At 43.2% G+C, this 27,939-nt stretch overlaps 1 protein-coding gene across 1 annotated transcript; it reads right to left on the minus strand.

The window, feature by feature from the left end:
* Nucleotides 1-168: 168 nt before the first annotated feature.
* On the minus strand, nt 169-27,939 carry LOC308107476 (rho guanine nucleotide exchange factor 26-like). The gene is made up of 15 exons (XM_080459814.1): nt 27,768-27,939; nt 25,472-27,000; nt 24,385-24,436; nt 24,131-24,273; nt 21,002-21,058; nt 20,455-20,615; nt 17,487-17,639; nt 17,227-17,356; nt 16,660-16,734; nt 16,075-16,164; nt 15,386-15,540; nt 9,745-9,954; nt 2,228-2,298; nt 1,883-1,984; nt 169-1,504 (listed from the first exon to the last, which is right to left on the minus strand). Exons 2-15 carry the CDS (start codon nt 26,915-26,917, stop codon nt 1,362-1,364), a joined length of 2,988 nt encoding a protein of 995 aa, XP_080315940.1. The 5' UTR covers nt 26,918-27,000; nt 27,768-27,939; the 3' UTR covers nt 169-1,361.

Raw genomic sequence — 27,939 nt, forward strand, 5'->3', positions numbered from 1 at the left:
ATAGTCCGGGAGAGACGTGATTCTCAGAGGAGAATATTTACATTCACATGACTGAGAATTGAACAGACATCACACAATAAACTGATAAGAGTGGTTAAGCCACGTGTTTTTAACTTCATTCTAGACGCATGAGCCCAAATAATATAAACCATGAACAAATCTCATCAATCCAGAAACACGCATGTTTTTATTTTACACGTAACGGTCGTGCAACAAAACTACACTTAAAGATACACCAAAAAAAAAGAAAGCTGCATAAGTGCATAAACAGACATGGGTGGATGGCAATCACCTGCGTGTTGTGAGGTTTTCTAACAGTGGGAGGAAAAGCCCCCACTTTAAATGTATATGTGTCTGATGAGCCTTTATATAGAGCCTTGAAAGCTACAATGATGGTTTTGTTCTGGACTGTATTATTCTCAATTATATTTCTATAAAAATTCAATTTTATAAAAGTAATAAATTAAAAAAAACAAAAAACAAAAGGAGGGTAAATATCTAAATCATGCTTTCTCCTAAAAAAAAAAACGTTGTAAAATTAATCATGCGGGGGGAAAACGTTCTGAGGCTTTCTGGTGCCATTGATATAGGGAATATCTAAACATGTATTATTTTCAATTTTTTTTTTTTTATGTATATTGTTGAAGCGAACGTGTTTCACAACAGTAAACGAGCTGCCTTATTATCACCCTCACAGTCGACATCTTCATAGTTTCACCGATTCTGGCGAAGCGCCCGCCTACGAAGCCGGAGCCTCATTTAACAGAGCGCTCACCAGGCGGCCCGTCAATTACACAACCGTTTGGTCTGTTTCGCCTCCTGCAGCGGCGGCGGCATGCAGTCATTACACCGCACATCACTTACGAGGAACTAACTGGAAATACTTTTTTTTTTTATTTTTTTTTAAAGATATATAGCAGAGTGTTGATAGCAATGACTTTGGCGGTGGGTGTGAAGTTTTTTTTTTTTTTTTTTAATCCAGCCAGGGAGTTAATCAATGTGACAGATCCCTCTGTCAAACCAGCCCACCCACACAGGGACCAATCAGTAATTGAGGAAATTCTCTGTTCCTCTGCCGTGTTTGTTCTTGACGGTCTCTGCTTTGAACTCCGCGCAGCACGCCCGATATTTACTCGATGCTGAGCAGAAGTCCGAATCGCGGGCTTCATCTCCATCCCACACAGCGGCCCCTCCGATCGCGGCCCACTTTGCTACACCCAAAGGCAGGTCGCTGATGCTGTTACTGAACTCATTTGTCCGAGTTCAGCGCTTAAAAGGCCAGGGTCGCCTGCGTGTCGTGAGGTCGGCGGAGGCTCAGGGGAGCCCCTCCGTGGTTTCACGCGCCCGGCTTAAACACCCTGTCACACGTTAGTCTCCAGCCCCTGCAGGCGGTCCAGACGCTGCATGTTGCGTTCAATGGTGGCCTGGCACGTGATTGGCTCGGCGCACTCGGTCAGAAACCATCCCCTCTCGCCGTCACGCAGCCGCTCGCCCTCGTACCAGCCTGGAAGGAAACATTACGTTCAAGGTGAAAACCGGAGAAAGTGTTTTTTTGTTGAGTTACTGCATGCAATCCGCTGTCCCATCTTCTTTTGATGCCGTCTCTCCTTCTTCTTCCACATGAGAGTCAGTTGCTATGGCCACCAAAAGGTTGAATGACCTTTGGCTCTTGCGTGTGTGTTTGTGCAGATTTAAAACCCACATCTTCAAACAGACATCCTCGTCCATTATGTGAAAACGGTTGCAGGGGGAGAGTACATGTGCAATGATGAAAGGGGAGGCAGGAAAATGAGAGGAATATTAAAGAGGGGGGAAGCAAGGCGAGAAAAGCAAGTTACTAAAGAGGATATAGTGATAAGGGGGCGGCCGAGCGCTACCGTACCGTCCACAGTCTGTGAGACCAGCACCACGTCCGCCACCTGCAGAGACAACTCGTCCGGCTGCTTGGCCGTGTAAGTACGGATCACCTCGACCTGCATGACATCTGGAAGAAAACACGAGGAAAAAAAGTCACTAAATCATGTCAGAGAAGGTATTTCATTTTCTCTTCATTAACATCCATCTTTTTAAAAAGCCACACTGTGAGCCCTTAATTAACATATCAATTGTTTTTGTTTTTTCAAAATGTTTAAGAAAACCTAAAAAAAAACGTGGTTTCCCTGAGCAACCACAAGGTGGAGCCATAGATTAACTGTTCAGACGAACGTGGAAGTGTGCAGAGACTTACTGGTTCTGTCCTGATTCTTCTCATTATTGACGTTATGGCCCAGAGCGCTGATCCATCGAGCACGCTCATTCCTGCGGACACACGGAACAGAACAGGATTCATTATGTTTCTCTGTTACGAGAACAACCCGACACTGCTGCTCACATATGAGCAACATATGGCAGGAAGTTTCAACTCATACAAAGTTGGAGAAAAAAAAAAAAAACTGTGAAAAAAAATCATCATCAACCTAAGATCTGTTTTCAGGCGTCCGTACTTTTTTTTTTTTTTTTTTAACTGGGACAAGCCTGAGAAAAAAATTGCAACTACATTAAAGGTGCAAACAATTAGTTCAGTGTGAGAGGATGAGGACGGGAAGATGAGGAGGGTGTTTGACCACGCAGAATTGTGACGTCAGGGAGAACTAACACGTTGAACACATTCTCCGTGCATGGCTTTGTTGAGGAGAAACTTTTTAATGATTACGGGAAGAGGAAGAGTGGCCAGGAGGAATGCAGATGAATATGGATTTTTACCATTTTTAATCAAGCATTTGTACGTAAACCATATAATGGCCAATCCAAGCATTCTAGCATGAAACATGTAGTGACAATCGTGCCACAAAACTATCTTGTTAAGAAGCCTTGTGCATATTTGCATACATCGCCATAGCTTCCACACACCTGTTATGTTCCAAAGATCATAGTCTTCCATCTTGTAAAGCAGCTGCATTTATTTCAATCACTCAGATACTGAACGTATCAACTACAAGGAGTCCTGCAACTTCCACAGGATCGAGATAAACCGATAATGTGGTTGCCGAGTGAGTGTTGAGTTCCCTCCCTCTTTGTCCTCCAGACAGAACAGAGGTGTGTTTTCAGCCTGAGAGAGAGAGAGAGCCGAGGAGAACGAGCACAAAAGCCGACTGAGGAGAGGACAGACCTGCTTTTTGCTCTCGGTCTCACGTGTGTGATTCATGGGAGGGAAAAAAAAAACAAAAAAAACTGAAGTGGGTTGGGTTGCACAGGTCAGATTGCATGAAACACTACCTTCCATTTCACCTGCTCTGATGGATTTAGAGAGAGAGAGAGCCAGAGCTGAAGGTGGCTCAGGAAGTGAACCATAAAGGGGAGTCGGGTTTTGTTAAAGGGGGGGGGGTTTGCTGACTCAGTACTGTTGGCCTGCATCATGCAGATTAGCACAAAATGGACAATCGCAGTCTGAGAACAGCAAATGTGGTGACCCCGCATCACAAAGGCTTCAAATGGGCCTAAACAACAGACGTCTCTGAGTCAGAACTCTTTATTATTCCCACATTGCAGACATGTTGTTCAGATCCGGACCGATTGTCGCCCCTCGACAACAAACAATAATGAAGACCTTTGTAACCTTGGCTATCAAACATTTATAGAGCACAAGTGTGTCCTCTCATTGCAAAATGGTGGCCGGGAAAGGCTGACCTTTGAAATCAGGAGACATATTTTATAATCTCAGTTAACACACATCAGACCAATCAACTTTCAGCGTGTCCAATAAGACGTCTGGGGAAAGAAGGTCAGGGTGAGAAAATAATGACTGTAGCGTATAATGGAGGCTGTTTCTTGCGAGGTGGCGTGTGAGTGACAAACCCAGCTTATGGGCTTAAATCATTGTGCCAAATGTGAACAAATCTGATGTGGAATTTCTGGGAACGTATCGAATTCATAGCATTCACTGTGTTTTAGTTCTTTCCTTTGCAAAGCATGCAGCGTTTTTAAAGACTCTCATGAAGAAAACCAGCGAGACTTTTAAACACCTGAGGCAAATTAGCAGTAGTTGAGAACTACTGCTGATACTAACCTGAGAATAATTGGTGAAAAATATGTAAATAGGTCAGTTTGATACCTTTCAGATGATTATATTCCGAAAGGTAACATAAGATAATGCTTGTTATTCGTGCACGTTGGGGCTGTGTTGGCCTATTGTGTTCAAGAAGTTTGATAGTTTCAATCCCACTGCTGACGGGTCACCGCTGCGGGTCGGTGAGCAAGACCTTTCACCCAAAACTGCTCAGGTTGCATTGGGAAGGGCATCCGAATCGAAAGCTCACATGATCTTCTGTGGCATCTCCAGAAGGGAACAGCCGAGACTCAAACCCGTCACTGCTCACTCCAAAAAGTCACAGATAAAAGTATTCAGTTATTCAGTAAATCAGTATGGTTGAAAATATCCATTTGAATCATCAACAAGCTCTCCACGGAGGGCAAACTATTGTTCTTCAAATGCATTTATGAGGAAACCTACTCTCAGAGGAACTTGATGAGTAGCTTCCCGGGAGTAAATGTCCACGTTCTTCACATTCCTTGACGCTGCTCTGTGGGAAAAGGCAGCTGGTACGTGTTGCTGTGTGGACAGCTGGACATACGTGCCAACAGTCACGTGTGCACAGTCATGACAAGGTTGTCTTCTCGCGCTAAAACAGCTGAAATACTTCGCAGAAAGCGTGAGTGCCTGTGCAGTACATTCACAGGTCCAGTCGGCAACCACATGTGGGAGACACGCCGAACGGTTATCGGTCCATTCTTCAGGAATGCACCAAGATATCTTAAATGATTGTAAGAGAGTGTTTACATGCAGGCATGTTAAGTACTGCACATGGACCAATAGCAGGCACTCGCCCTCCTCCTCCTCTCTAGGATTAGTGTATTCACGACCGTTAAGATCCTTTTCTCCATTAACCGTCCCGGAGAATGCGAAGAATCATAAATCCATTTGTCAGCGGTCGGAGTTTCGCCTTTGAAAAGAGTTCCAGTGCAAAACCTCTTTCACATAAGCAGATAGAGGGTGATGACAGACGCTCTCTTACCATCATTCCTCACACAACTCAGAATTACCAGCAGGCCACTGGAGTTATCTCGCTTCAGATTCCCCCCCCCCCCCAAACCTTTTTTTCCCTCTTCTCCCTTATCAGTGGGTTTATTTTAACGAGTCCCCCGCTCGTTTCCACGTTACGCAGAGTGGTATTTGGGTACAACGCGCTACTTCTCACAGAAGCAAATTGCATATCTGCTTGAAGGAAAATCAACAAGGGAAATTCCCAGGCAGCTGGAGCGATTCCCATAACTGTCTTTAACATCATTAGGAAACAAAAGCAAGACAGAGAGAAAGAATCAAAACAACACTTTAGTGTGCTACAGGGGTACAAGCTCTACTCCTCCGTCTGCGGCCGTTACATAATCCGCTGCTTTGTGTTATAGCTGCATATCTGACTGACAGAGTTGTTTTGCTGCAGACTTCTGTGGCCGCTCTGTTCCACTAATAGAGAAGCGCCATTCACTGAGTCGGGAATGGACACCGCATCAAGTTCACCGAGGTAGGCAGGATGACATAGGCATACTGAACAAAAGGCAGTCACAGGAAAGGGAAAGGACACAGACATGGATGAGGAGAAGCACAATGACGGTCAGAATTCGGCCGCCCTGATGTTCGTGTGCCATCTCACGTCTGTGAGGCTTCCTGATAGAAGACAACGCCAACAAAAGGTCAAGGATCACTTGGTTATCTGTGTATACTTGCGCCTTCGACCTTGCTCAGCAGTACAAACACACAGGTGAAAATATCAGCCTACATAGCCCTAGAGAATAAATAAAAGCAGAAACTGCTACGGTGGCAATGTGAGAACAAGTATATGTTCAAAAGTTTCATTTCCACAAAAGCGAAGGCACGTCTTCAGTGAGTATGTGAGGAATTTCACATTGAAACTCAACTTAAACTGAATAAATTCAGTGGTCAGGTGAACAATATTGATATATATATATATATATATATATATATAAAAAGACCTTCTGCTTTTCAGTGAACATACTAATAAATCCCTGGCAGGATGCTGTGTTCATTCACTCTAACACTCATTTACCAAAGGAAACATGCAGGTCAGCATTTTTGTGGGCTTTGCTTTCTGAACTGTGACAGCAACAACAAATCAGCCGATCGAGAAAAAAAATAAAAATAAAAGCCAGAGTAACGTCACACATTTTAGAAATAATGGTAAATTACTGAACTAATTAATTTCCTATTTATGATATATTCTTGAGCGTTTTGCGGGAGCTGGAATACTTCAAAACAACACTACACTGTTATTTGTCGCCTCTATAGTTTAGCCCGAGCTGAGGTTTTTGCTATGAGTATAGGTAGTATAGTATAGCTATACTAGAATAGCTACTAATACTAGTAATAGTGTCTGGCATTAAAAGTAGTCTAATGTGCAGTGCAAGTTGCAAAAACATGCTGTGGCTCCCCCCCTGTAAATTAGAGGAGCCAAAAAAAAAAACTTTGTTTTCCTCCTAGAATTAGAAAAGCTGAAGATAATCGATGGTACAATTTGAAAAGTTCCATACTCATTAAATTAGGTTTTGGAATCTAAATCAATGATTGTTGATGAACTAAATCTGCTCAGATAATCAGATAAACAGTAATCATGCCCCATTGTCAGCTTAATTCTAGTAGTTCGAAAGTCATTGTATGATATCTTTTGGTTGTTTGATTTTCATAATCATGAACTTGATTACACAAAAGTTGTCCAAAAAAATAATAAATCAATTAGTTTATTAGCCAATAGGTCAGTCGGGTAACTCAAAGAATAATAAATCTGTTTCTTGTTTTCCAGCTTCTCAAGTAAAATATTTAAAATGATTTATGCATTATTTTTTATTTGCTTCCATATGCTGATATCACTGTTAAATACTAATGAGGAAAATAATAATAATAAAATAAAAACAAAAAAAAAAAAAGCAAAGCAACTTCAATTCTACTGAAAATGACTCCGTCTGTTGTTGCAGTACTTTCTGAGACAGACTGAGCATTGGTCAGCTCGACTCCACTCGCCGCCACAGAAACAAAACGTCCAGGTGCCGCGTCGGGTCAGCTCTCTAAATCGGGATGAATGGAAGGAAGCTATTCTGCGGCTATCCAAAACAAAGAGCGGACCCCGGCCCCTCCGTCTCAAAGACGGAGCACGGGCCGGCGAGGAAGCATCAGTGAGAGTACGGCAGCCGGCGTGCTGCAGGGGGAGTCGTGGGAAACGGCCCACTTAGCGAGGATCTGTTGCTAAGCGACTACTTAAACAATGCCCAGCAACCACTTCAACTGTGGACAGTTTCCAGCCCCCTCCCGACTCTACTCCGCTCATTGAGTACTACAGTGTAGAAGCTCCACACACACCGTTACAGCTCAGCCAAGGGCCCCAAATACTTGCTGTCAAAGGAGGGAGGCGAGGAGTTTTCCACAACCACTCACACTTCATGGAGGACTCATCTAAAGCCCCCCGGGGGGGGGGCTGGGTGTTCACTTTTAGCTGATGTCATAAAGACAGCATTCAACACAGGTCATTAATAATGCTGGTGGCTACACACAATCGTGACGATATCCAACATTGAGACGTTGAAATCTGTGATCTTGTGGGTTTGCGGTTGCTCGACGTCACGGTCGTGTGACCACCAAAGGCCTGTAATGACTGTCGGACTGTCAGAAATTCAATGATGTGCGACTCACCACGCTGCACAGCCACCACCTGAGGCCACTCGCCAACCAATCGATATACTTCAGAGTATGACGCAACACTCAACGTAACAACCAACAACAAGTTGACCCATTTTGATGGAGGTGAAATCCAAAAGAAAATTCACTGCACTGATCTGGACATCACATTTAATTACAATTTGATAAGTTAGATAGTTTAAGCCTGTTCTCAATGAGGAATATTATATTATGTGTGATTATAACACTGATCAACATTGTGAAGACGTATGCTTCTCAGCCCTAGACGTCTCCCTCCGCAGCCAGATGATCACACCAACTAATCAGAGTTTAGTTTCAGTTTGGTGCAGATTCATGGTAAAATGTTTCCATACTGAATGTAAAAATATGGCTGATGTAGGTCAAAATCATACGTATTTCAGCTTAAGCAGAAATGTATTCATCCCATGTTGCAATAACAAAAGCAACAAAATAATCATGGCAGCTGTGGTTTTTTTCTGTGAGCCTTGGAAAACAAACAAAGTTCATACAGCGTATACAATTTGTGCAGAGACCAGAGTAGGGTGTGTTTTCTAGGATTTATTAATATTGTATTAAAATACTTTTTTTTAAATAAAATGCGACGTTATTGCACTAAAGCAAAAACATGAAAGACATTTTCCCCAATATTAATATATCATATGGATGAATATATTTGTGTATTGTGTATATGTATATTTGTGAGATTGTGTATACATCCAATATGGATATTCTCTTCATATTCATTCCATATTTTGCAGGGATACATATAAGTCCTACTCCGACTCTAACATTTCAAATAAAAACTTTCTAATTCCAATTCAATAATGTTTTCTATCCTCAGTGAATCAAGACAATCGTAAACAACTAAATATTTTCCTGTGAAGTTGCATTGAAAGTCTGACCCGCAAAGATTCCAAGCTTGTTGTATTATCCACGAGATTGAATTATCTGTGGTTTTATATTAAACATGCTGAAACAAAAGCCAAACACTCCCCCTGCAGAACACAGGAGCTGCAGTATAAAGCCCCAGTCTTTGTGATGAGAAAACAGAAGGACCCTGAACCGCACGGGGACGGGGAGGAGCTGGCTCCATGCATATGAAAACACTGCAAAGCCTTGAACCACCAGCAAATAATCACAGTTAAAACAATGTGTGCGCCTGTGGACTGGGGAGTGTGTGAAGGCACAAAACTGCAACTCCGAGCAGAACAAATAAACCCTGTATGAAGCCCAATATATGGTCGATCCCTTTTGTTTGTGCGGGTTACATAATGTGAGCACCCTCGCTTTTCACTCTGTTTGCGCCACAAAGAGAGGTGGAATTAAGGGGGCAGTCTCTCAAACTCGAGCAGGCATGAGTCTCAAGGCTTTTCCCAAACAGCTGACTGCATTTCAAGGACTGAATGGAGGAATCTTCCTCTCGGCACATGCCACACATGTCGGCCACAACCAACAGACTTTAGGCGAAGAGAGTTTCCCTTCGTGGAAGAGATTGTGCTGGAAGACACTCGAGACAACACCATCTGAGACAGACTGCTGTCTGTTGGACAGCACGACTGCAGACAGCACTACTGTACAGCAGAAAAACAGAGCGTGACTTCAGAACTAGAAGCAACAAAGAGAGAGGATAAAACTGAGTGGAGAATAGACGTAACTAAATATCCCTGCGACTTGTAATGGTGGAAAAAAAAAAAAAAAGCTATGAAATCAGAGCTAAGGAAAGATGTGAAGGGGGGGTTTACTTCTAGTTAAAAGGCATATTGGAGCGCACACAGAAAAGATAAGGGAGCAGAAATCTGCCCAAAGCTTTTTCTCCAAGAGGAAAATTCAGCCAATAAAGCAAAGTAACCAGGGCTCACGATGCTGCTTTCAAGTTAAATCCAACAGATCACACTCGAACCATATGAGTGCAGTGAAGCACAAAATGATTTACAGATGCCTTCAAGGAAATACAAAACAAAAACAGCACGGGAGGAGGAGAGGATGAAAGACGAGGCACTCACAGCAGCTCTGCTCCCAGGATCATGGGCACCTTCTCGTCTGAGTGGTTGCTACGAAAACACAGTCGGAACAGGTGGTTGGCGCCGGGCTGCCGTGAGCTCAGCATGCTGGCAGTGGTCCGGACCGGTGACAGGTTGATATCCTCAGGCTGACAGGAACCAACCCAGATCTGATCCCTCAGAGCGTAGTCTATCACAGAGTAACTCTCCTCGCTGTCGAAGACACAAAGCAGAAAGAGAACTTCGATGAGTTTGCCTTTGATACGGCGCCGACGCGCACATACAGTCAGAATCAGTCCACGAGAGGGGTTGGGTCTCCACCTGTAGGATGACCTTCCAATAAGATAAAGAAGACACGGGTCACACAGTTTCAGTAAGTGCAGAGGGCATAACAACATTGAGGTGAAAAACGTAGCAGTGGAAGTTCTGTCGGCGTGAAAAGCATCAATGAAATGCTGTTGCAGGTACGATTTCAGGTTCTTCATCCTAGTTATTCTACAAATTGCATCAAAAATGACCAATTTCAGGATGTACTCATCTTTTCCTGTCAAAACAAAAGGAAAAGTGTGAAAATGTCATTATTCATAGATTATTATAAAATCATTTTACTGGTTTGGCCCAATAATGATAAAGGTATGAAGATATTTAAGTAAAAGGACTTTAAAATCAACACAAATAAAGTCAGATTCCTGAGATAAGTGATTGGTTTTGTGTAATTAAAAGTTTCGTTTGCATCTTTACCGCTTTGAGCTTTGAGATGAAATAAATGAGATTCACATCCAATCATTCAACAAACGTATAAAAACCACAGCATATGTTATGAATCACAAATACCGTGAGAGCCGTAAGAGTCGGCGAATTATGCATGAAGCTTCAGTCTATATGTTTTTTCTTCAGGCAAGCGTGTCGTTACTTCCTCGGGAAAACTAACTGAAACTGGATTTGACACAAGCACAACTCCTGGATATCCTGAATTATGTTCAACAGGGTGAGATACAGACGGCAACGTTAGACATAAATGAAACGAATAAAGCCTTCCTGTACGGAGGCTTCATGTTCTCCCTGTGCATGTGTAGGTTTACTGGAGGTACTCCAGCTACCCCATACAGTTTTTCTTTTTCGTTACATGGAGATGAGAAAACAGGGCAAAAACATAGTAATGTGTGTTTATTTTTAAAATATTACTCATTTTGAGTTTCTAACATGTAATAGAAAATTCAATTCTATATATATATTTTAATGGTTGTTAGTATTTTCTATACTCAATCTGTATATTAAAAAGCTTTTCGTATCGACTGAATGTTAATTGTGGCCTGTAGTAATCACTTAGAGAGTAAAATGATAAAAAAAACAAATAAACCAAAAAAGGTTTAAATGTTTCACATTATGTGCAATTACTTTGACAATGGAAACAAATTATGAGAGAAAAAAAACAACAACATATTTTCTTCTTTCTTTTCTTCTTACATAAGAATATGAGTTGAAATTTGAAGAAAAAAAATTCAAGAAATAATCCTATTGCACACGTTAGAATCATCAATCGCTTTATGAGCACCTTGCAATTAAATCCTTAAAGACAAAAGTGTCGTATTGTGATATAGGGCTGATCAAATCAAACGTCTGCAGGTCTCCAGTGCTGTGCCACAAACATGCAGGTAGCACCCCACTCAATCAGCTGCCCCCGCTTTCTTCAGCACATGCCTTCAACTCCCCGCGTGCGTGAACCGACCCTGCGTCCAGCAGTACGGGACCTAAGGTAGAAACATCTGGAGTTGATGATCTAATGTGGCATTGAACACGGAGGAAAGAAATATGCCTGCGTTTTCTTACTGCACTGCAGAACAGGAGCTCACATGTGTTTTATGAACCTGAGATTGAAAGCAGCCACGTTAAGAATCTACGTGCATCCAGCGGCTTCTAATCAGCCAGTATGTAGATTAGTGTGGATTTACTTGCTGCAAACGTACACACAGACATGAGCAGCAACAAAGGTAGTCGAGACGAGTTTCAGTCCTTGTCTTACGGTCTTCATTCACACACAAACTCCGGAGGTCATGACCAGCAGAGAAAATCAGTCGGGAGATTCTCAATAAGGTTCAACTGTTGCCCATCAGCCCTGATTATCCACTGATCAATCAAGTTGCTTCAAGTGTCTAACTATAACACAGCGCTCTTCTTAGGGGGATTGTTCAAGGGCATTTTGGGAAAATGTTTATTTCCTATTTTGCTTCGAGAAGCAAGAGAGAAAGAGAGCCGGGTTGAAGTTTGCTTTATGAAAAAACTTTAAACACGAACGACCTGAGCTGGCTTCTATCTACCACAGAGCCACAAATCAGGTTTTTACCTTCTGGCTTTGGCACAGATTATACAAACAAAATGGAAGGTTAATCATTAGGCCTTCGGAGTACTCAAGCTTGTCTTCATTCTTTTACGTATAATGCTAAGCCAACCAGTCAGCCCACTTTCTGCATCTTAAATGTTATTAACCATACATGTTATTATTGATGAGCTCATGACAAACAGGTGGTTTTCCTCTAGTGTACCATACAATGTAATTGACTAATTATTTATTCTCTTTCAGCTCAAAATGTTATTTCCACCATGTGTTGGCAAATAGATTATTGTATTGATGGGTTGAGATCCACGTCGTGCACAGAGAAAATAAAGTTTATCATGTGGAAAGTGCATATACGTATTTGTTAACCTCTACATATACACACACACACATATATATATATATATATAATATTTTTTTTTTTTATTATGCAGTAGGACATTTAGCGGAAAAATTATTATAATCAAATCAAACTAAGCATTTCATTACTGCTCAGAGGTGGAGTGAAATGTGTTTGTTTTAATATCGCAGCTGGACCTTCATAGCGTCAGTGCTTTGACTCCTTCCAAGCCTTCAGGTAAAATGCCTGGAATACCATTAACATGACACAAGGAGTGGGGTGGGTGGGGACATCGCATACTTGCGGGGTGAGCACTTTGGATTATTGCTAAAAGATTTGAGGTTGGTCACAGTTGAGTTATCCTCTAGAAATTTAAGTGAGGGAGATCATAAAACCAAAATATTCGGAGGGAAAATACTGGCGGAGCCAGCAGCTTCAACACGTCCCCGTTGGTATGAAAATCACCCGGCTGTCAGAGATAACGCCGGCATCCACTGCAAGATATCACCACTGTGCCCGCTAAGCGCATTTCTAATGTGCAATCAGATTTTTAGCAGACAAACCTCCAGAGAGACTATGAGATTAGCGTCTTTCAGACGTACGTGGACACTCGCACACATGCATAGGGAAAGTCAGTTTCAAGACACTGGAACAGAAAGTGAAGAGGTCATGGATTGGAGACACCCACCGAAGAAAACTGCACAGAAAGAGAGAAATAAAAGGGGTTAAAAGAGAAAGAGGAAGAGATGGAAGCCTCCATAATAATGAATGTTTAGATGATGCCCAGCGTTCACACAGGAAAAGGGGGGAAGTGAAGATGAGAGAGGAGCCAGCTGGTGTGTTACGTAAGTTGTTCCTGTGAGCCAGAGAGCAGCAGATCAACACTTTTCCGCTGCATGACAATATAGTCCTGTCCGACATGGGCTGGGTTCACAGCAGCCAGCACCAATTTGGATCCAGTACAAAGTCAATAAAATGAGCACGACTGGTCAACCGAGTGCGCAATAAAAGTCTTATTCAATGTTTTATACGATATATGAAACCCAAATTCGGTAAGTGGATCCAGCACAAAGTTTACTTTCAATTAAATGCTATTTCGTGCCAACCGCAAGACACTTTCTGAAATATAAAGATTTGCGATTTAACAACACAACTTCTTTGTTTTGAAGATTAATAGACCTATAATCTCAGGTTATAGGTACGTTTATTTTTCTACTGTTTAACTGCTGTGGGCTTGACCTTTTCACCCGTTCCCCCCTGGTTTAGATAGTATTCCTGGGAATGAGAGTGTGTGCAAATGAGACAAGAATAAGCCGCGATCATTCAATCACACAGCACTATTGGCATTTTGGCACAGAGTGCATTTAGCTGCTGGCAACACACACTCACACACACACACACACACACACACAAACACTCCAGGTTATAGTGACTATTGCTCGGTTATGTCTCGGAGAGTTTGTGACCTTGCTGGAGCCTGGCTCGCCCTGCTCACTCCTGGAGTGTTTTTGTTTTGATTACTACCGATGGAGAGCGGTGGAGTAGCGTGCCACAGCAAGGCTCCCCACTTCCCCGCAGCACAAACCAATATTATAACAGCTTCTCCCATTCAAATGCACACATACACACACACACTCCGATTCCTGAGCACTCCCTTTTCTCAATCCTTCCTCCAAGCACATGCCCGACACCGCACACTGCCGAAGTCTGCCTTCCTGGATCAGATTCCCAGAAAAAATATCATAAGGAATGTTTCCTTCTTTTTCTTTTTTTTTTGCAGTGATTCTTAGGAATTCTGTGTCTGCAAGTGGCAGGACAATCAGTTCCAGACACAGAGGAGATGGACGGGAAGGATTGTTTTTCTTTTCTTCTTTTTTTGGCAAAAATAGCAACGCACACACCCACACTACACACAAGCAAATGAAAACCACATCATTTCAAGGAAGCGGTCTTTATGGTTTATGCTTCCAACTAGAGGAAACAGAGATCGGGGGGGGGGGGGGATTCGGTGACAGTGTTGACAATGACCAGGTCTGCTCCAGCATAGGACACGTAGGCCAAAAGCTGTCAGGTAGCAAGTCCAATACAGCCTGCTGGATAACCTTGCAAATTTAAATAGTAACAAGTATATCTAATGTATTAGCAGGGGTTGGCACAGTTATACTAAGAGCAGTGAACACAACACATGACTCAGATCTAAGCTGAGAGACTGCACTAAAAACTTAAAAACTATACTGTCTGAAAACACAGTATAAAAGCAATGTTGAAATAAATGTGAATACTTTCAGAATGTACTCACATGTTATCTAAAGGTTATCTAAATGTTCTCATTTTATTCGTGTGGTCCACTCAAGATAAAACCGGGCTTTGCGTGGCCCCAGAATTGTAAATGAGTTTTACGTCACTGGTTGAGGTGATTCATAGCACCGGGACATGTTAAAACTTTGACAACGCGCAGGTTAACAGGTGGAGCTCAGCTGTTTAATGCCAAGTTGCGGCAGGTTCGAGTGACTACACCTGTTCAGGTAAACACACCCATGAGAAACTGCGGCAGTGTGAACGCTCCTTCTGACTGCACAGCTTATCTATAAATAGAGACTTCATACAAATCCTTTTCAATGTTGTTTTAAGCTTTACAATGTGATTGAATCAACCTTTCCTCTATTTGAATGAATATTACTTTCATTTTTTTCCACGGACAGCAATTGTTCTTTAGATGAGCCTTATTTGCCAGAACAAGCTCAAACACGATGATGAACTACACATAAGTACACACCTTGTACTCTATAGCCTGGATGACATATGCTTCATACTCATGCATGCCGTGGCAAAACCGAAGGCCTGTGGTTACACTGCCATCCTTAATATGCCGTAACAGGTGAAGTTAAGAGCAAAGCCTGCGAGCAAAAGGCCACAGTAACACCAGCTAAATCGAACACAGAGGGCCGCGTGCTCCCGGAGAGACGCACCTCTTCTTCCTGGTGACGATGAGGACGTCATTGAAGAGGAAGAAGTACACCTGCTGTCGCGCCGTCCGCTTGAGGAAGATGCCGTTGTCCTCCACGAACGCCGTCAGCTCTCCTCTCTTCACCATCCATCTGGAGGACGAGACCAGGGGGAAAGGCTGCAGGAGAGGGAGAGAGAAACTATGAGGCTCTGACGCAGCGTGTGTTGTTTTCTTCATGTGCCGAGATGAATTTTTAAAACAAGAGCGTGCGTTAACAGACGGCAGTGCAGACTGAAAATATGTTCACTCAACATCTGTGAAGTCTCAATGTACCAACTGTTCTTTTCAACATTAATTAGGCAAGCTTAAGCTCTGTCTGTGTCTCTGAAGTTTTGAGCCTGGACTGCTCGTATTACTATTCATATAATAACTGCTTTAGCTTCCCTTTGTTTTTTAATCCACCTTTTTCATAACCAATTATACATGATTGTTGAAATGTGCATGTACAAATTAAGCCGTCTTGGCTTTTTCATTTTGTACAAGTTTAGATTAAACTCTTGACAGATATGAACTTACAGTAAGCAGGAGGGTTGCTTGCAAGCAGGTTAGAGGTAAAACGTGACTAACGTCGAGATATAAATGTGATTTTGTATTTTCTTGAAACGCTGATTCAGTACGTACCGGTTTCATGGGTTTCATCTACACACATACCTTGATCTTGAAATCCAGCTGAGAGTTGATGGTGTACATCATTTCTGTCCTCTCCATTGTGCGAGCTCCTTCATTACACTTCCTCACCACCTGGTCGCAGAAAAGGTGCCATGCCGATAGGCCACAGTTTAATTTATTTGTTCATACTTATCAGTTAAAGGGGAAATTTGTTGATTTGATCTATAAAGCCTCTGCCTCACTGCGCTGCAACAATTCAGTACAAGTTGGAGACATACGCATGCAAGAAAATAACCAATTGTCACTGCGGAATTGTTACTCTGCTTATGTTGCACAATTGTTGCAAGAATGTCACACCAACACCGAGTGAAATTGGGTTAAAATTTTGCCTGGGGTTCTGTATGCACTTTGCAAGATATTTACACAATAGAATGGATTTCTGGTACTTCTAATTGTCTTTCAAAAGATACAAATTTGTTTTGCAGCAGATACAGAAAAGTTATGTGACAATAGAGAATTCTGGAATGAATGAAACTCGTCTTTGTAATTAGTCGCAGCCCAGTCAGGAAACAGTAAATATAAGCAGCGTGATGCCTTCAGCGTTTACCCGGTGAACCGACCACTGACCTTGCTGACGGCTTGTAAAGCTCGTGTACACTCTTCATACTGCGTCGAGTCTTTTGGTGTCTTATGACAAATCGTCTGCAAAACAAGGATTTAATACACCAACAATTAATTGAGACATGCAGACGAACAAACAGCAGCTCTCAATTGAAAAAAAGTTGTGTAAAAACATCGAAGCTGTGGGAAGAAAAGACACGAAACCAGACTTTCTCAGGCTGTGAAAGCCTCCGAGTGTACAATCGTAAACGTCAGAGCGCCTCGAGAGACGCTGACCGAGAGCAGGAGAGCAGGGAATATACGTCAACCAAGAAGGAGGAAGAGAGGGAGGAACAGCAGAGACATGTGGTGCCAATGTAAACATGAAAGTTAAAGAGAAAAAAACACTTGGGGAGGATAGAGGAGTGAAATCAGTTAAGGTTAATAAGAAGTGATGTAAGGTCACATGCATATCTTTGAGGTTAACGGTCATCTGAGGCAGAATGAGGGCGGCAGGAATAAACAAGCGTGTTGCGTAAGAGGCCGTCTTATCATCACAAAGTTTGTGCTACTGTATGTCAGTGCTGTACTCACGTCCATGAGAAGAGGCAGGCGAGTGATCCTCTGCATGGGCAGGATGAGGAAGGAGATCATGGGGAGATTCCTGCAGTCTGGGTGGCCCTCGATCCTGGTCAGTACATCTTTAAAAACTGGATTCTTAGACCTGCACGGAGGAAGGCATGGGTTGACTGATGACAAGCAGGAAATGTGGTTCTGAGCGTCGGAACATCCATTCTGGATCTAATCCTTGGATGATTGAAACAAATATTTCTGTGTCTTTGTGGGTCACTCACACCAGCCTCTGCAGGGTTCTCTGCTGGTAAACCTCGTTGGAGCAATACGTGACGTACGGGTCAAAGTTGGACTGAGCATGTTTGCAGACGATGTCACTGATGTCGTCGATCACGATGTTCTGCTCGTGTCTCTCCTCCAGTTCTTTAAAAAACCTAAAGTGAAAGACAGTAAGAGATGAAGAAAGTCACAACAAGCAGATCTTCAATCCAGGGCTGCTTGGACCGAGATCTGACCCCAGCTGACTCCGGGTGAAGGCCAGACAAGTCAACAGCTCATCACCGGGTAAATACTTATGGGCAGTTTAGAGTCCGTAAGCTTAAATGTATGTTTTTAGATTGTGATAGGAAATCGGGAGTTCGAGGGAAAAAACATGCACACACAGGAAGAACAAGCAAACTCCATTCAAACAGGCTCCCAGGGACAAGCCCCTCAACTCGAAAGCCACCGTCAGATGACAAAAGAGGAACTCAGCACCACTTAAAATAGACACAGTCTACCATTAACCATAACACAGAGGCTTTTCCTTTTCCTGAGACCCGCCAGATGGCCGGTTTTAACGGCTCCCCACATGTCCGACATCAAGAGACTAAGTGTTTTTGCGTGCGTGGACTAAGGTGACAAACAGGAAACTGTTGCACAGACACAGGACGCTGACCTTGACCGGCTGGATCAGGTCTGAGCTCATCAGCACGAGCACCTCTGGAGCTTTGACCCCACCTCATCCCTGCTTACTATCAGGGGAAGAGTATGCTATCTTTGACTGTGGAGCCTTGTGTCTTAGCATGACCCTGTACTCTGTGAACTTTATCCTTTCTAACGGAGGCATGTGCACGCGATAACAAAACACCCGCACAAATGGTGCTGCATCTGAGCTTGATCGGGTCAAGGCTTCACCCCAATGTTGTCATAGGTCAGGAGGTGAAGGCAGAAGAGATAAACTAGAGTGGGACATTTATGTGCAGTGTTTTATGTCCTCCCTGTGCATCGTGCATTTGACAAGTCATTTTGACTCTAAACAAGAGGTTTTAACCCATTTATTTTTAATTAGCTCTGTGTAATTCTCAAAAACAATTTACCTACATTAAATTGATTCTGCGAGAGCTTCACCATACAAGAGATAAACCAATTCATCCTGTCCGGCTATTAAAGACCAATCTGACAATCTTGAGGCCTGCAGTCCTCTCCGTCTATGTATTTGGGTAAGGAGGGTATAGTCTCCCATTATTGTGCTGGCCTGTACACCGGAATGACAGATGGGGAGTGAGATGGGCTGCAACATGTCTGAACAAAAGCACAACAAAAATCGCTGAGGAATTTACTAATACCACCATTCATACAAATCCTAAGCCTGAGAAAAGGCAGTGCTGTCAATCCACTGATGCCTAATAGCCTGGAGAAAGTGAAGGGTGTTATCTGATAACACTGGGTTTCCACAGTTTCAAAATGAAATATACACACACAGATGACAAGCTTTATGCATCTGATGTTTTTGGTGTTGCAAACTCCTTCAGCATGTCATGAAGATAGGGTACTCGAAAAGGCAGAGAATTTCCAGGATATATGCAAACACAATAAAGTAACACTTGGTTTGAAAAAGAAAAAGAAAAACTCATAAAAAAAAAAAAAAAAAAACTCTTTTCACGTGTGCATTTCTGCCTGGGGTGAAGTAGCACCCTGGGTAACAGTAAAAGGGTCGCGTAAACTAATTTCACGCTTTGATTTATTAACCCAGATTTTGCTGCGGGGCGTCACACTAGAGCACACAGTTAAGGTGTAAAGAAAGTCTTGTTTTTCAACTTGACTCTGTTTCTTAGGCGAAATATGATCTCGGCTAAGGACTTACTGAAGTCAACTGATCGAGGATTGACTTCAGGGTGTAAAGGCTAAAAAGGTGAAAAGTAACTTGAAATAAGGATTTTTTGCGATTGAAAATGCTGATGAAGCAAAATACAATTTTCAGTGAAGGCTGTTCTCATGGAAAACGCCAGAAAAATTATGTCTCAGATAAGTCCCTGAAAGAAACTGTCAATCATTTGGGAAAATAATGGAGTCTGGCTGAGCCCAGAACAGCTGAGGCACCACGGTTTTCCCCAAGTTTCAGTTTTCATGACTTCAGGTCCGTTAATGTTTCCCTCAGTTTAAAAGGAACCCTTAGAAATCCACGACTCCATGGACATGAATCTTAATTAACAGTCCATATAGAATATTATCAATAAAATAGACCGCTAAACTCAAAGCTATTTTTAATGCTTTAACTATTTTTGAGAATATTTGAAAATTGCAAACTTTTATTGCATTTTGACCATTTGTTTCCATGACAACAGTGATGGGAATCTCTGAAAACTGTGCTTTTTCAATATAGCCAACAACTTTTCTGAAACATGCGTGCACTAATACTTTATCTGCACATGTGAGAGTATAGTAAGTAATAAAAATAGAAGATCCCAAAGTCGTTGTGCCGTTTTCTCCTTTGAATTTGACAGTGATGCTGAGTCGGCATATACGAAAAAGCACTGCTAAAAGATGGATGAATGCTTAATTCTTGCTAATCTCTGCATGCATGTGTACATGCTGATTTACAAAAACACCACTAACTGCTGGACTGGCATGCAAACAGCATGGTGTTGTTGTTGTTGTGAAACGACGTATACGAGGGCTTATTTGTTCCGGCTGTTTAGCTCTTTTCGTTATTTTTAGCTCTTGAACATTGCCATTTTTTAAGTTGAGTTAAATTAAATAGTCTTCCACTCAACGTGTGAGAAATGTATGAAGCCATAACCCAACCTCAAAAGCTCCACTCTATGAGAAATCCCCAAATGCACCCAAAACTAACACATCTTATCCAATAATTTCTCATGATGCTTAAACACTAAAATATCAAAATGTAGAAAATTGAACATATCCAGACATAAACATAACACTGTTTACAACAGCTAATGATTAGAATCCAGTCGCACGAGCACGTACTTTTTGCTTGCCTCGCAGACATCGGTGATGTTTGAAAAGAGGTGGTGATGCTCGGTCTTCGTCATGGCCTCGCTGAGCTCTGCAGAGTTCTTGAACATGCGGATGAGGATTTCCAGACTGTGGAGATAAGAGTGCTCCGAGGAGATCACCTCAAAAATGGCCTGAGGAAGGAAACGAAATAACGCAACAAACGCTAATCAGGAAAGGGCGCCACGAATTCCCGATTCATTAGTCGGTCTGTGTCATTAACATTTCTGACATATTTGTGAGCTTCGGTCATGTTAAGCATGTAAAGAAACAAAGCCATGAAAGTTTAATCGTTCATGAGTCAGTCTGTCTTTTCTATCATGCCGTGTACAATTGTGTTCCACGTGTCCTCCCCGCTGAATGAATTTCCTTCACGGCTCATGATGCAGGCTTCCTCTTGTACCCTTAATGGGTTTTTATTTGTTGTGCGGAGAAAAACAAGCCGCTTGACCTCCTTAATGCTGCCTGAGCCTTAACGAAACGATACGAACAAAACAAAATGGAAGAATATGACTCCTACCTCTTGTCTTTTGCGCTCCTCCTGACTTATCACGTCGGACAAGCCACTTTTCTTAACCTAAACGTAGAAAAAGAAATTACAGAGATCAAGAAACAAGGGATGTTTAAAGTCATGAAAGATTACAAACACGACGCACACTGGTTCGTTAAGGCCACAAGCCATCTGCAATTTTAGCGTGGGTGCGGGCCTGTCACTTGTTTTTTGATTGTGACTATTGTCCCGGCACACAAACAAAGAAGCACTTTGCATACCGAACTGAGTGAGGAGCCCGTGAGGTTGATGAAGAAAATGGCAAAACAACAATCTTCACTAAAGAGCACAAGACTCTAATCCAGGGGTGCCAAACATGCAACATTAAACCTTAGAAATTGTAAAAAAATTTGTGAGACATTCTGAGATTTTTCCACTAAAAGTGCAACGTGCCTATTCCTTCACTGGGGACTGCAGCAAGAGCACGAGCTATAAAACAACAACGGATCAATGATGCCGCAGTGAAAGCTTGTTTTGTCATTGACAGACGAGTCAAGGGAACGGCATGATCTGATGACTGGCAAACCATCGCCCACGACACAAAACCAAACCCAGATGATCCGATTCAATTCCTCTGCTAAGCGATGGAAGTCAATTCAAAGCCATACTATGAAGGTGGATTCCCAAAAACAAACAGAAAAAATAAAACATCCTGAATGCCAAATATGAATGGAAAACTTGTTGGTTTTTTTTAGACTTTTTATTTTTTGCACCATAGTGACCAGGATCCCTGAAATCAATCTTTTCTTCAGGTTTTTAAACAATATTGCTTTAAATGTACAATCTTATTAATGTCTTCACACCTTTTTGCCCTAAAATACAATATAATGACTGTCATTTCACTGTTCCAGCTCAATCAAACTGTTCCTCAACGTCCCTGCTAGAAACATAAAATGGGCTTTTCTTGAACTTGTTCTGAATATGGAGTTTGGCTGTAAACAGAAAGAAAGTGTGCAGGGTTGCAAGTGTTGCCACACGGCCGCAGATTAAAACAAAGCAATCTTTTATAATGGACTGTGTGTGTTGAGGCTGCTGGGTCAGTCAGTCTGTGAGCTTTGTTCCACTGAATATAACACCCAATAAAATGCAATCCCCCTTTCTCATGTTTCACTATATTTAACCAATGTGGCTGCGAGGGCAGATTTGTATTATGTTTAACCCGCTCATGCAAGCAGGAGGAAATCCTGTCCTGCCATTTTCCTTGTTTCCACCAGCTTCCTATCCGGTTTTGTAGAAAAAGGTAGAAGGAAGTGATACCACACTCCCGGAGGAGCAGTATCACTGCATGCAGGAGTATCTGCCCCGCAGTGTTTAGCAAACAACCAGGACAAATGCGTGCTACAGATCAAACATCTCAAGTGGTTTCGCAGGTTGATTTCCTTCCCACTGACGGACGGTCACTGCTCACACTTTCTTTTCCGTGAAATCCACGTCACAAGTTGTTTTCAGTATGAGTGACAAATGACAATTGACTTTCATTGGGTGTAACTGGAAAACTATCAATCATTTATTTATATTCAAAGTCAATTCAATGGCACAAATAACAAGGATTAAAGGTCAACTTCAGTGTTGGCTATTTATAAACAGAGCGAGACGATCCAAATCTCACAGCTTGAGCTCAATAAAACACTTTAATTTGTGACCACCACACCTTAGAGATAATGATGGGAGCGCTTGGATTTATTAAATGTTTTGGGATGTGACGACTCATTAAACCCTACATCGGAGATACAAGGCTAAAGAAGGTTTGTTGAAGGTACCATTTCTATATCTGATTCTTGGACTTTATTCAGAACTGAACTTCCTGCCACACCAGGACAATGATCACATAGTGGGAGGATTTTCTTAAAAATGCAAGTATACGGTCTGGATAAACAGCCATGCGCCCACATACAAACCAAGACACCACTGTGATAAAAAGCGATGAGGGAAAAGTTATTCAAAGAAACTTTTTGGTCGGCCAGAAATGCTGGACTTATCACCCTTTTCTTGGTTAAATAAACAATAACACAATCATCCTTGGTTTCAAAAATTTCAATCGAATTCCTAATGCGTGAGAGCCCGAGCGCACCCAGCCAAAGATCTCAGAAGCAATCATAGCCGACACTTTATGTTGCAGTCAGCCAGTCTTCCCTCGGACCGCGTAAGAGATAACGCATAACTCCGACTGTGGCTTCCCCTCCACTGGCTGGTCGTGCATTTTAGAATTCATTTTTAAGATTCTAAAATTAGTTTTTAAGTCTTTCAACTGCTTCACCCCGACACTCCTGCTCGGTGCCTCAAGATCAGCCGTTCCGGACGGTGCTGAGGTCTAAACCGAAGTTCAGAGGAGACAAGAGTATTTTCTGTTTGCTGCTCCTAAGTGATGGAACAAACCCGTTTTTGTTCCCTGGCTTCTGACTCAGCCCGCGACACTGCTCATGTTTTTATCGTTGCCGTTGTATTTGTTTTTATAGTTCACACTTTTAAGTTTTAAGGTTTTTATGTCTATTTATGTACAGCACTTTGCTTCAGCCGTGGTTGTTTTGAAAGCGCTGCACTGTGTAAATAAAGTTGAGTTGATTTGAAACTCAATCACATCTACTGCCTGGGTTTGCTCCCGCTTTCTGCTAAGTGAGTAAACAAATAAATGGGAATACCTTCGCAGGAAACTAAACTAGCTCCTCTATAGTCCTATGTTTTTGGGGTTTTTTTTCCCATTCCAAGCCTTAACTAGATTATGTAATGCAAAGCCACCACACATTTCCAGAGAGGCGGCATTTTAAGCATATTTCCAGTCTGACGACAACACTGGATGTGCCAACATGTTGGCATTAGTCCCAGCAGGGCTTCCAAAAACTTCCTGTGGGTTGAGCTGTCTGCCTCCCAGCCTGCTCGAGTATGAGAAGAAGTACTCCCTGCAACGGGGCAGGGGGGCAGCAGGGGGGCCGGGGGGACGCAGAGACAGTGGGAGGATGGGTACGTATAGTGGCCAAACTGGATATGACAGCATTCTTTAAAGCACTCGCATTCCAAGACCCAACAGCCAGAGCAACAGATATATGTAGAGGAATGGAAAGGACCCTCCTCGCGTCTGTGTGCATGTGTGTTATGTCTAACCACGCTGAGCTGGCTCCAGGAGGTGCGAATGGGTCGGTACTGCACCACGATGCCGTCATCAGGTTTGGCCTCTTGGGCATCGGGGTCCTCATCGGAGTCATTATGTAAAGCCTTCTCCTGATAGTTCTGGTACAGCTCCTCCTCTGAAACGCACAGAGACAGTTTATCACTAATGTAAGAAAGAGCTGAAAATAAACAGTCAAGAAAATGAGACTGAAAATGTCGTGAAAACCAGGCCGAAGCGAGTTTCTCACCCTCGCTATCAAACGTCAGCTGACTGGTCAAGACCTTCTTCCTATCGGGACTCTGAAAAACGAAAAAAACAAATGTCAGTGTTGCAACACGCATGTGTGTCCATGCAGACGCACTGTTTTTAAAAAAAAAAAAAATAAAATGAAATGAGGCTTGTGAACTTCCTGTCACCTGTCATGACCTGCCTCTGCTCTTTCTGGTAACCCCGTCTAATTACAGAGCCACTGTGTGTTTATGTGTGGGCACAGTGTCACATTACGTCATGTCTTCTAACAAGTACATTAATTGTTTCCTTGTAAGGCTTTGTCCCAACTTCTGCTGCTGGTGCTGCCAAGACTGCCTGCCTCGTCTGTTCCACAACACTCGATCTCTGTCGTAATTTTACTGTTCGGACTTTAACCCTGATACCGAATGTCCGGGTCACAGCGATCTATGAGCACAAAGCAAATATGTATATAAAAAAATGTAATAATCACAGAGATTGTGAACTCATAATGGATCATAAATCATAACGAAAACAATAAAATGCAATGCCAACGTTCACAGAGGATTCCTAAGGTTGTTTATTGATGCGGATGGTTTGCTCACCATTCAATCTCAGCTGACCGTGACAGAAAGAAATTGTACAACCTAGACGGGTCAGCAGTCCATCGAAGGTCAAACACGTTCACATTCACACCTACTTGCAATTTCCAGTCACTAAATAACCTCAAGCCCACGTTTTTTCGTATTGTGGGACGAAACCAGAGTTCTGGGTGAACATGGAAACATTTACATGGTGTAAAAAAAAAAAAAAAAAAAAAAACTGCACGGAGAGGCCTATCAGCTCAACCAAGACGTCTATCAAGAAAAAGTACTTTATCATATATTGTTAAACATAGGTTGTATAGATTCGACTGGATCGATTCTGGAAAACTCACCACTTTTATCTACTTAAATAAAGCAGTAATTTAGAAGAGCTACGGTTTAAAGAGGTTTCCATATTCTGATGGTCTAAATTCTTCAAATCCTTTAGACTTGAGGACATCCCAACAATGGCCTCTTTGAACTCACAAAGTACATTTACTGCACAAAAACACATTCACCCACCTTGTTTTTCTCATCACTTTTCAGCTTTTCCAATGCAGGACTGACAGCCTTTGAAGCCTTGGGGCTGATGCTCGGTGTCCCGGGGCTCACAGGCTTAGCTGCTCCGGGTCTAGTGAGGCTTCCAGTCCCTGCACTTGCCGGGCTGAATGATGAATCCAAGTTATCCATATCGGACCCTTTGATATCGAGCTGGGACAGCTGAAGTGTCCTGGGATCCACTGTTGGGACCTCTAATTCTACTCCACTCACAACGGCTCTCCTGTAGGATGTGCTCCTCAGGCCTCTCCTCAGCATTCCGGTGCTCTCACTCTCCCCCTCTGCCTCTTCACCGTGGCCCACTCCCGTAGAGAAGTAGGCCCCTGTTTCCACCATGCTGACGGCTCTCGCCGCCCGCTTGGAGGGATCCAACCCCAGCAGCCCTGCCAAACCTTGTGCCTGAGAGCCGGCGGCAGGCACCTTAGTCTGCCGGACATCGCACGCCAAACCCTTGGGAATAATCTGCTGGGTGCCCATCTTCAGAGCGGCGGGGCTGTGGGTGCTGAGGACAATGGAGGGTGAGGGAGAGATGGAAGGGGAAAATGATGGCGTGGGGGACAAGGAGGACACGGAGGAAGATGAAGAGACATGTCTGGTGTCTTGCGAGGATGAAGACGAGTGACTCTGAGACTGTCTGAGCTGTGGCTGCCCTCTGTCTGCGGGTGAAGGGGAGCGAGGGGTCGGGGGGTCCGAGGAGGTTAAGGAGGAGAGGGAGGGGATGCTGGAGGTGGAGCTGTGGGAGGGGGTGAGGGTACGGCGGGTAGGGGGAGAGGAGCTGGAAGTGGACGACAGGGAGGACAGTTCACAGTAGTTGTTGTTGATGTTAGGAGTGCGTTGAGACAACGCAGGTGAAGACTGGTGAACTGAAACGGAGTCCAGGGAAGCCGGATTTGTCCCAAATGCTACCTGGTCTGTTTGAGAGTGCAGAGTGAAAGGACCAGACACACATTTCCGAAGGGCCTTAAGATGTTTCTCAGGCCATAAAGTGTCTCCATTAGTGTTTTTTCCCTTGGCACAGTCTCCATTACACACCTTGTTGGACAGCGAAACTGATTTGTTGTCGTCAGACCTGAGCTTAGACAGAGAGAAGCGTGCACTGGAAAAGTGTCCGATGCTGATGCTTCGAACGACTCGGTTTTTCCTTGAAGGTTTGTGTAAAATGTGCTTCAACACCGCGGTGTTCTTGCACGGGGGTGCCACCACCAGTCTTTCCGCAGGCTGGCTCAAGGTGAACGAACAACCGTTGTCCTCCACGGGGAAGTCCGTAGTCATGACCCCATTCGTGTGGTAACTGAGGGGCCGGGTCTTGGGTTTGCTTGAGCCTTGAAGACTTTTACCATTTTCTGGACGCCGTCTCCACAACGGCATGATGTTATTATTGGACAAATCCACATCGTTGCCAATATCCATGGTTGTTGTTGGTCTGCTTCTTGTCTTTGTGCGTCCGAAATCGCAGGTCACAGTGCAAACACTGCAGCCTTGTAAGGAGCTCACTGTTGGAATTAACCCAAAAGAGAAATCACAATCAGTATCACAGAGCTTAAAGAAGGAGTGTCAAATGGATTTCTGTCAAACACAGCACAATTTGAATAAAAGTGCCAGGGACCAGCAAAATCTGAGCATAAATTTGGTTTAATCCAAACTTTTACACAATCAGTTTTTTTTCCCCTGAACAGCACAGGTCTTAATGTTGTGTCGTGCCTGCTACTCTCACTTAAACAATGTAATCCCTTCAGCACAACGGTTACTTTAAAAAGAAAGATCTCAGGAAGTGTCTTTCAATCTTTTGCACTTTATTGGCTGGACTGGACCTTCTCACTGGCACGTTTGTGGGGTATTGTTTGCCCAGGGGCAATATGTTTTGACAGCCCTGGTTAAGAGCCTCTCAAAGTTTACTCATTAACCAGGACTGAGTGCAGGTCCTGGCAGCTGGACTTAAAGAAGGGGGGGTGGGGGTGGGGGCACCATTTGGTGAAGCTCCAACAGGAAGCAGACCTCAGAGGACAGCTGAGGCTCCTTTTGTATGTGCTCACTGCAGTGAAATGCCCCAATTACCACAGAAATCTGTCAGGATATTGTTAGCTGTGGAGAATTACTGTAATATTACAAAAACAATTACAACGAGTTCAGGGTTCAGAAATTTACCATTGTTTTTTTTTTTTTCATCACTTCAAATCCTCTGCAGGGACATGTACATAGTCACGGAGAGTCTCCGCGGTGGAGGTGAGCGGTTTTTAACAGGTTGTTGAGTCAAACTTACCTCTAATCGGTAGATCCGCTGGAGAAAGCCCGTCATTGTACCCGTGCAGTCCGCGAACGAGCGCCCTTGGCTTAAAAGTTCTCAAATGAATGAGCTTCCCTGCTCATGGTGTCGAAACTTTAATGGAGCTCGTGGAAGCGGACACGCAACTCGGCTGGAAACTTGCGCGCCT

This window comes from Lipophrys pholis (genome assembly GCF_963383615.2).
Source record: "Lipophrys pholis genome assembly, chromosome: 3".
NCBI lineage: Eukaryota > Metazoa > Chordata > Actinopteri > Blenniiformes > Blenniidae > Lipophrys > Lipophrys pholis.

Coding starts and splice junctions, on each gene's coding strand:
- LOC308107476 (XM_080459814.1), bottom strand. CDS start 26,917: ATGGATATTGGCAACGATGTGGATTTGTCCAATAATAACATCATGCCG. Junction 24,437..25,471: donor AAAGTGATGAGAAAAACAAG/GTGGGTGAATGT, acceptor TTCGTTTTTCAG/AGTCCCGATAGGAAGAAGGT. Junction 20,616..21,001: donor AGGAGCGCAAAAGACAAGAG/GTAGGAGTCATA, acceptor TTCCTTCCTCAG/GCCATTTTTGAGGTGATCTC.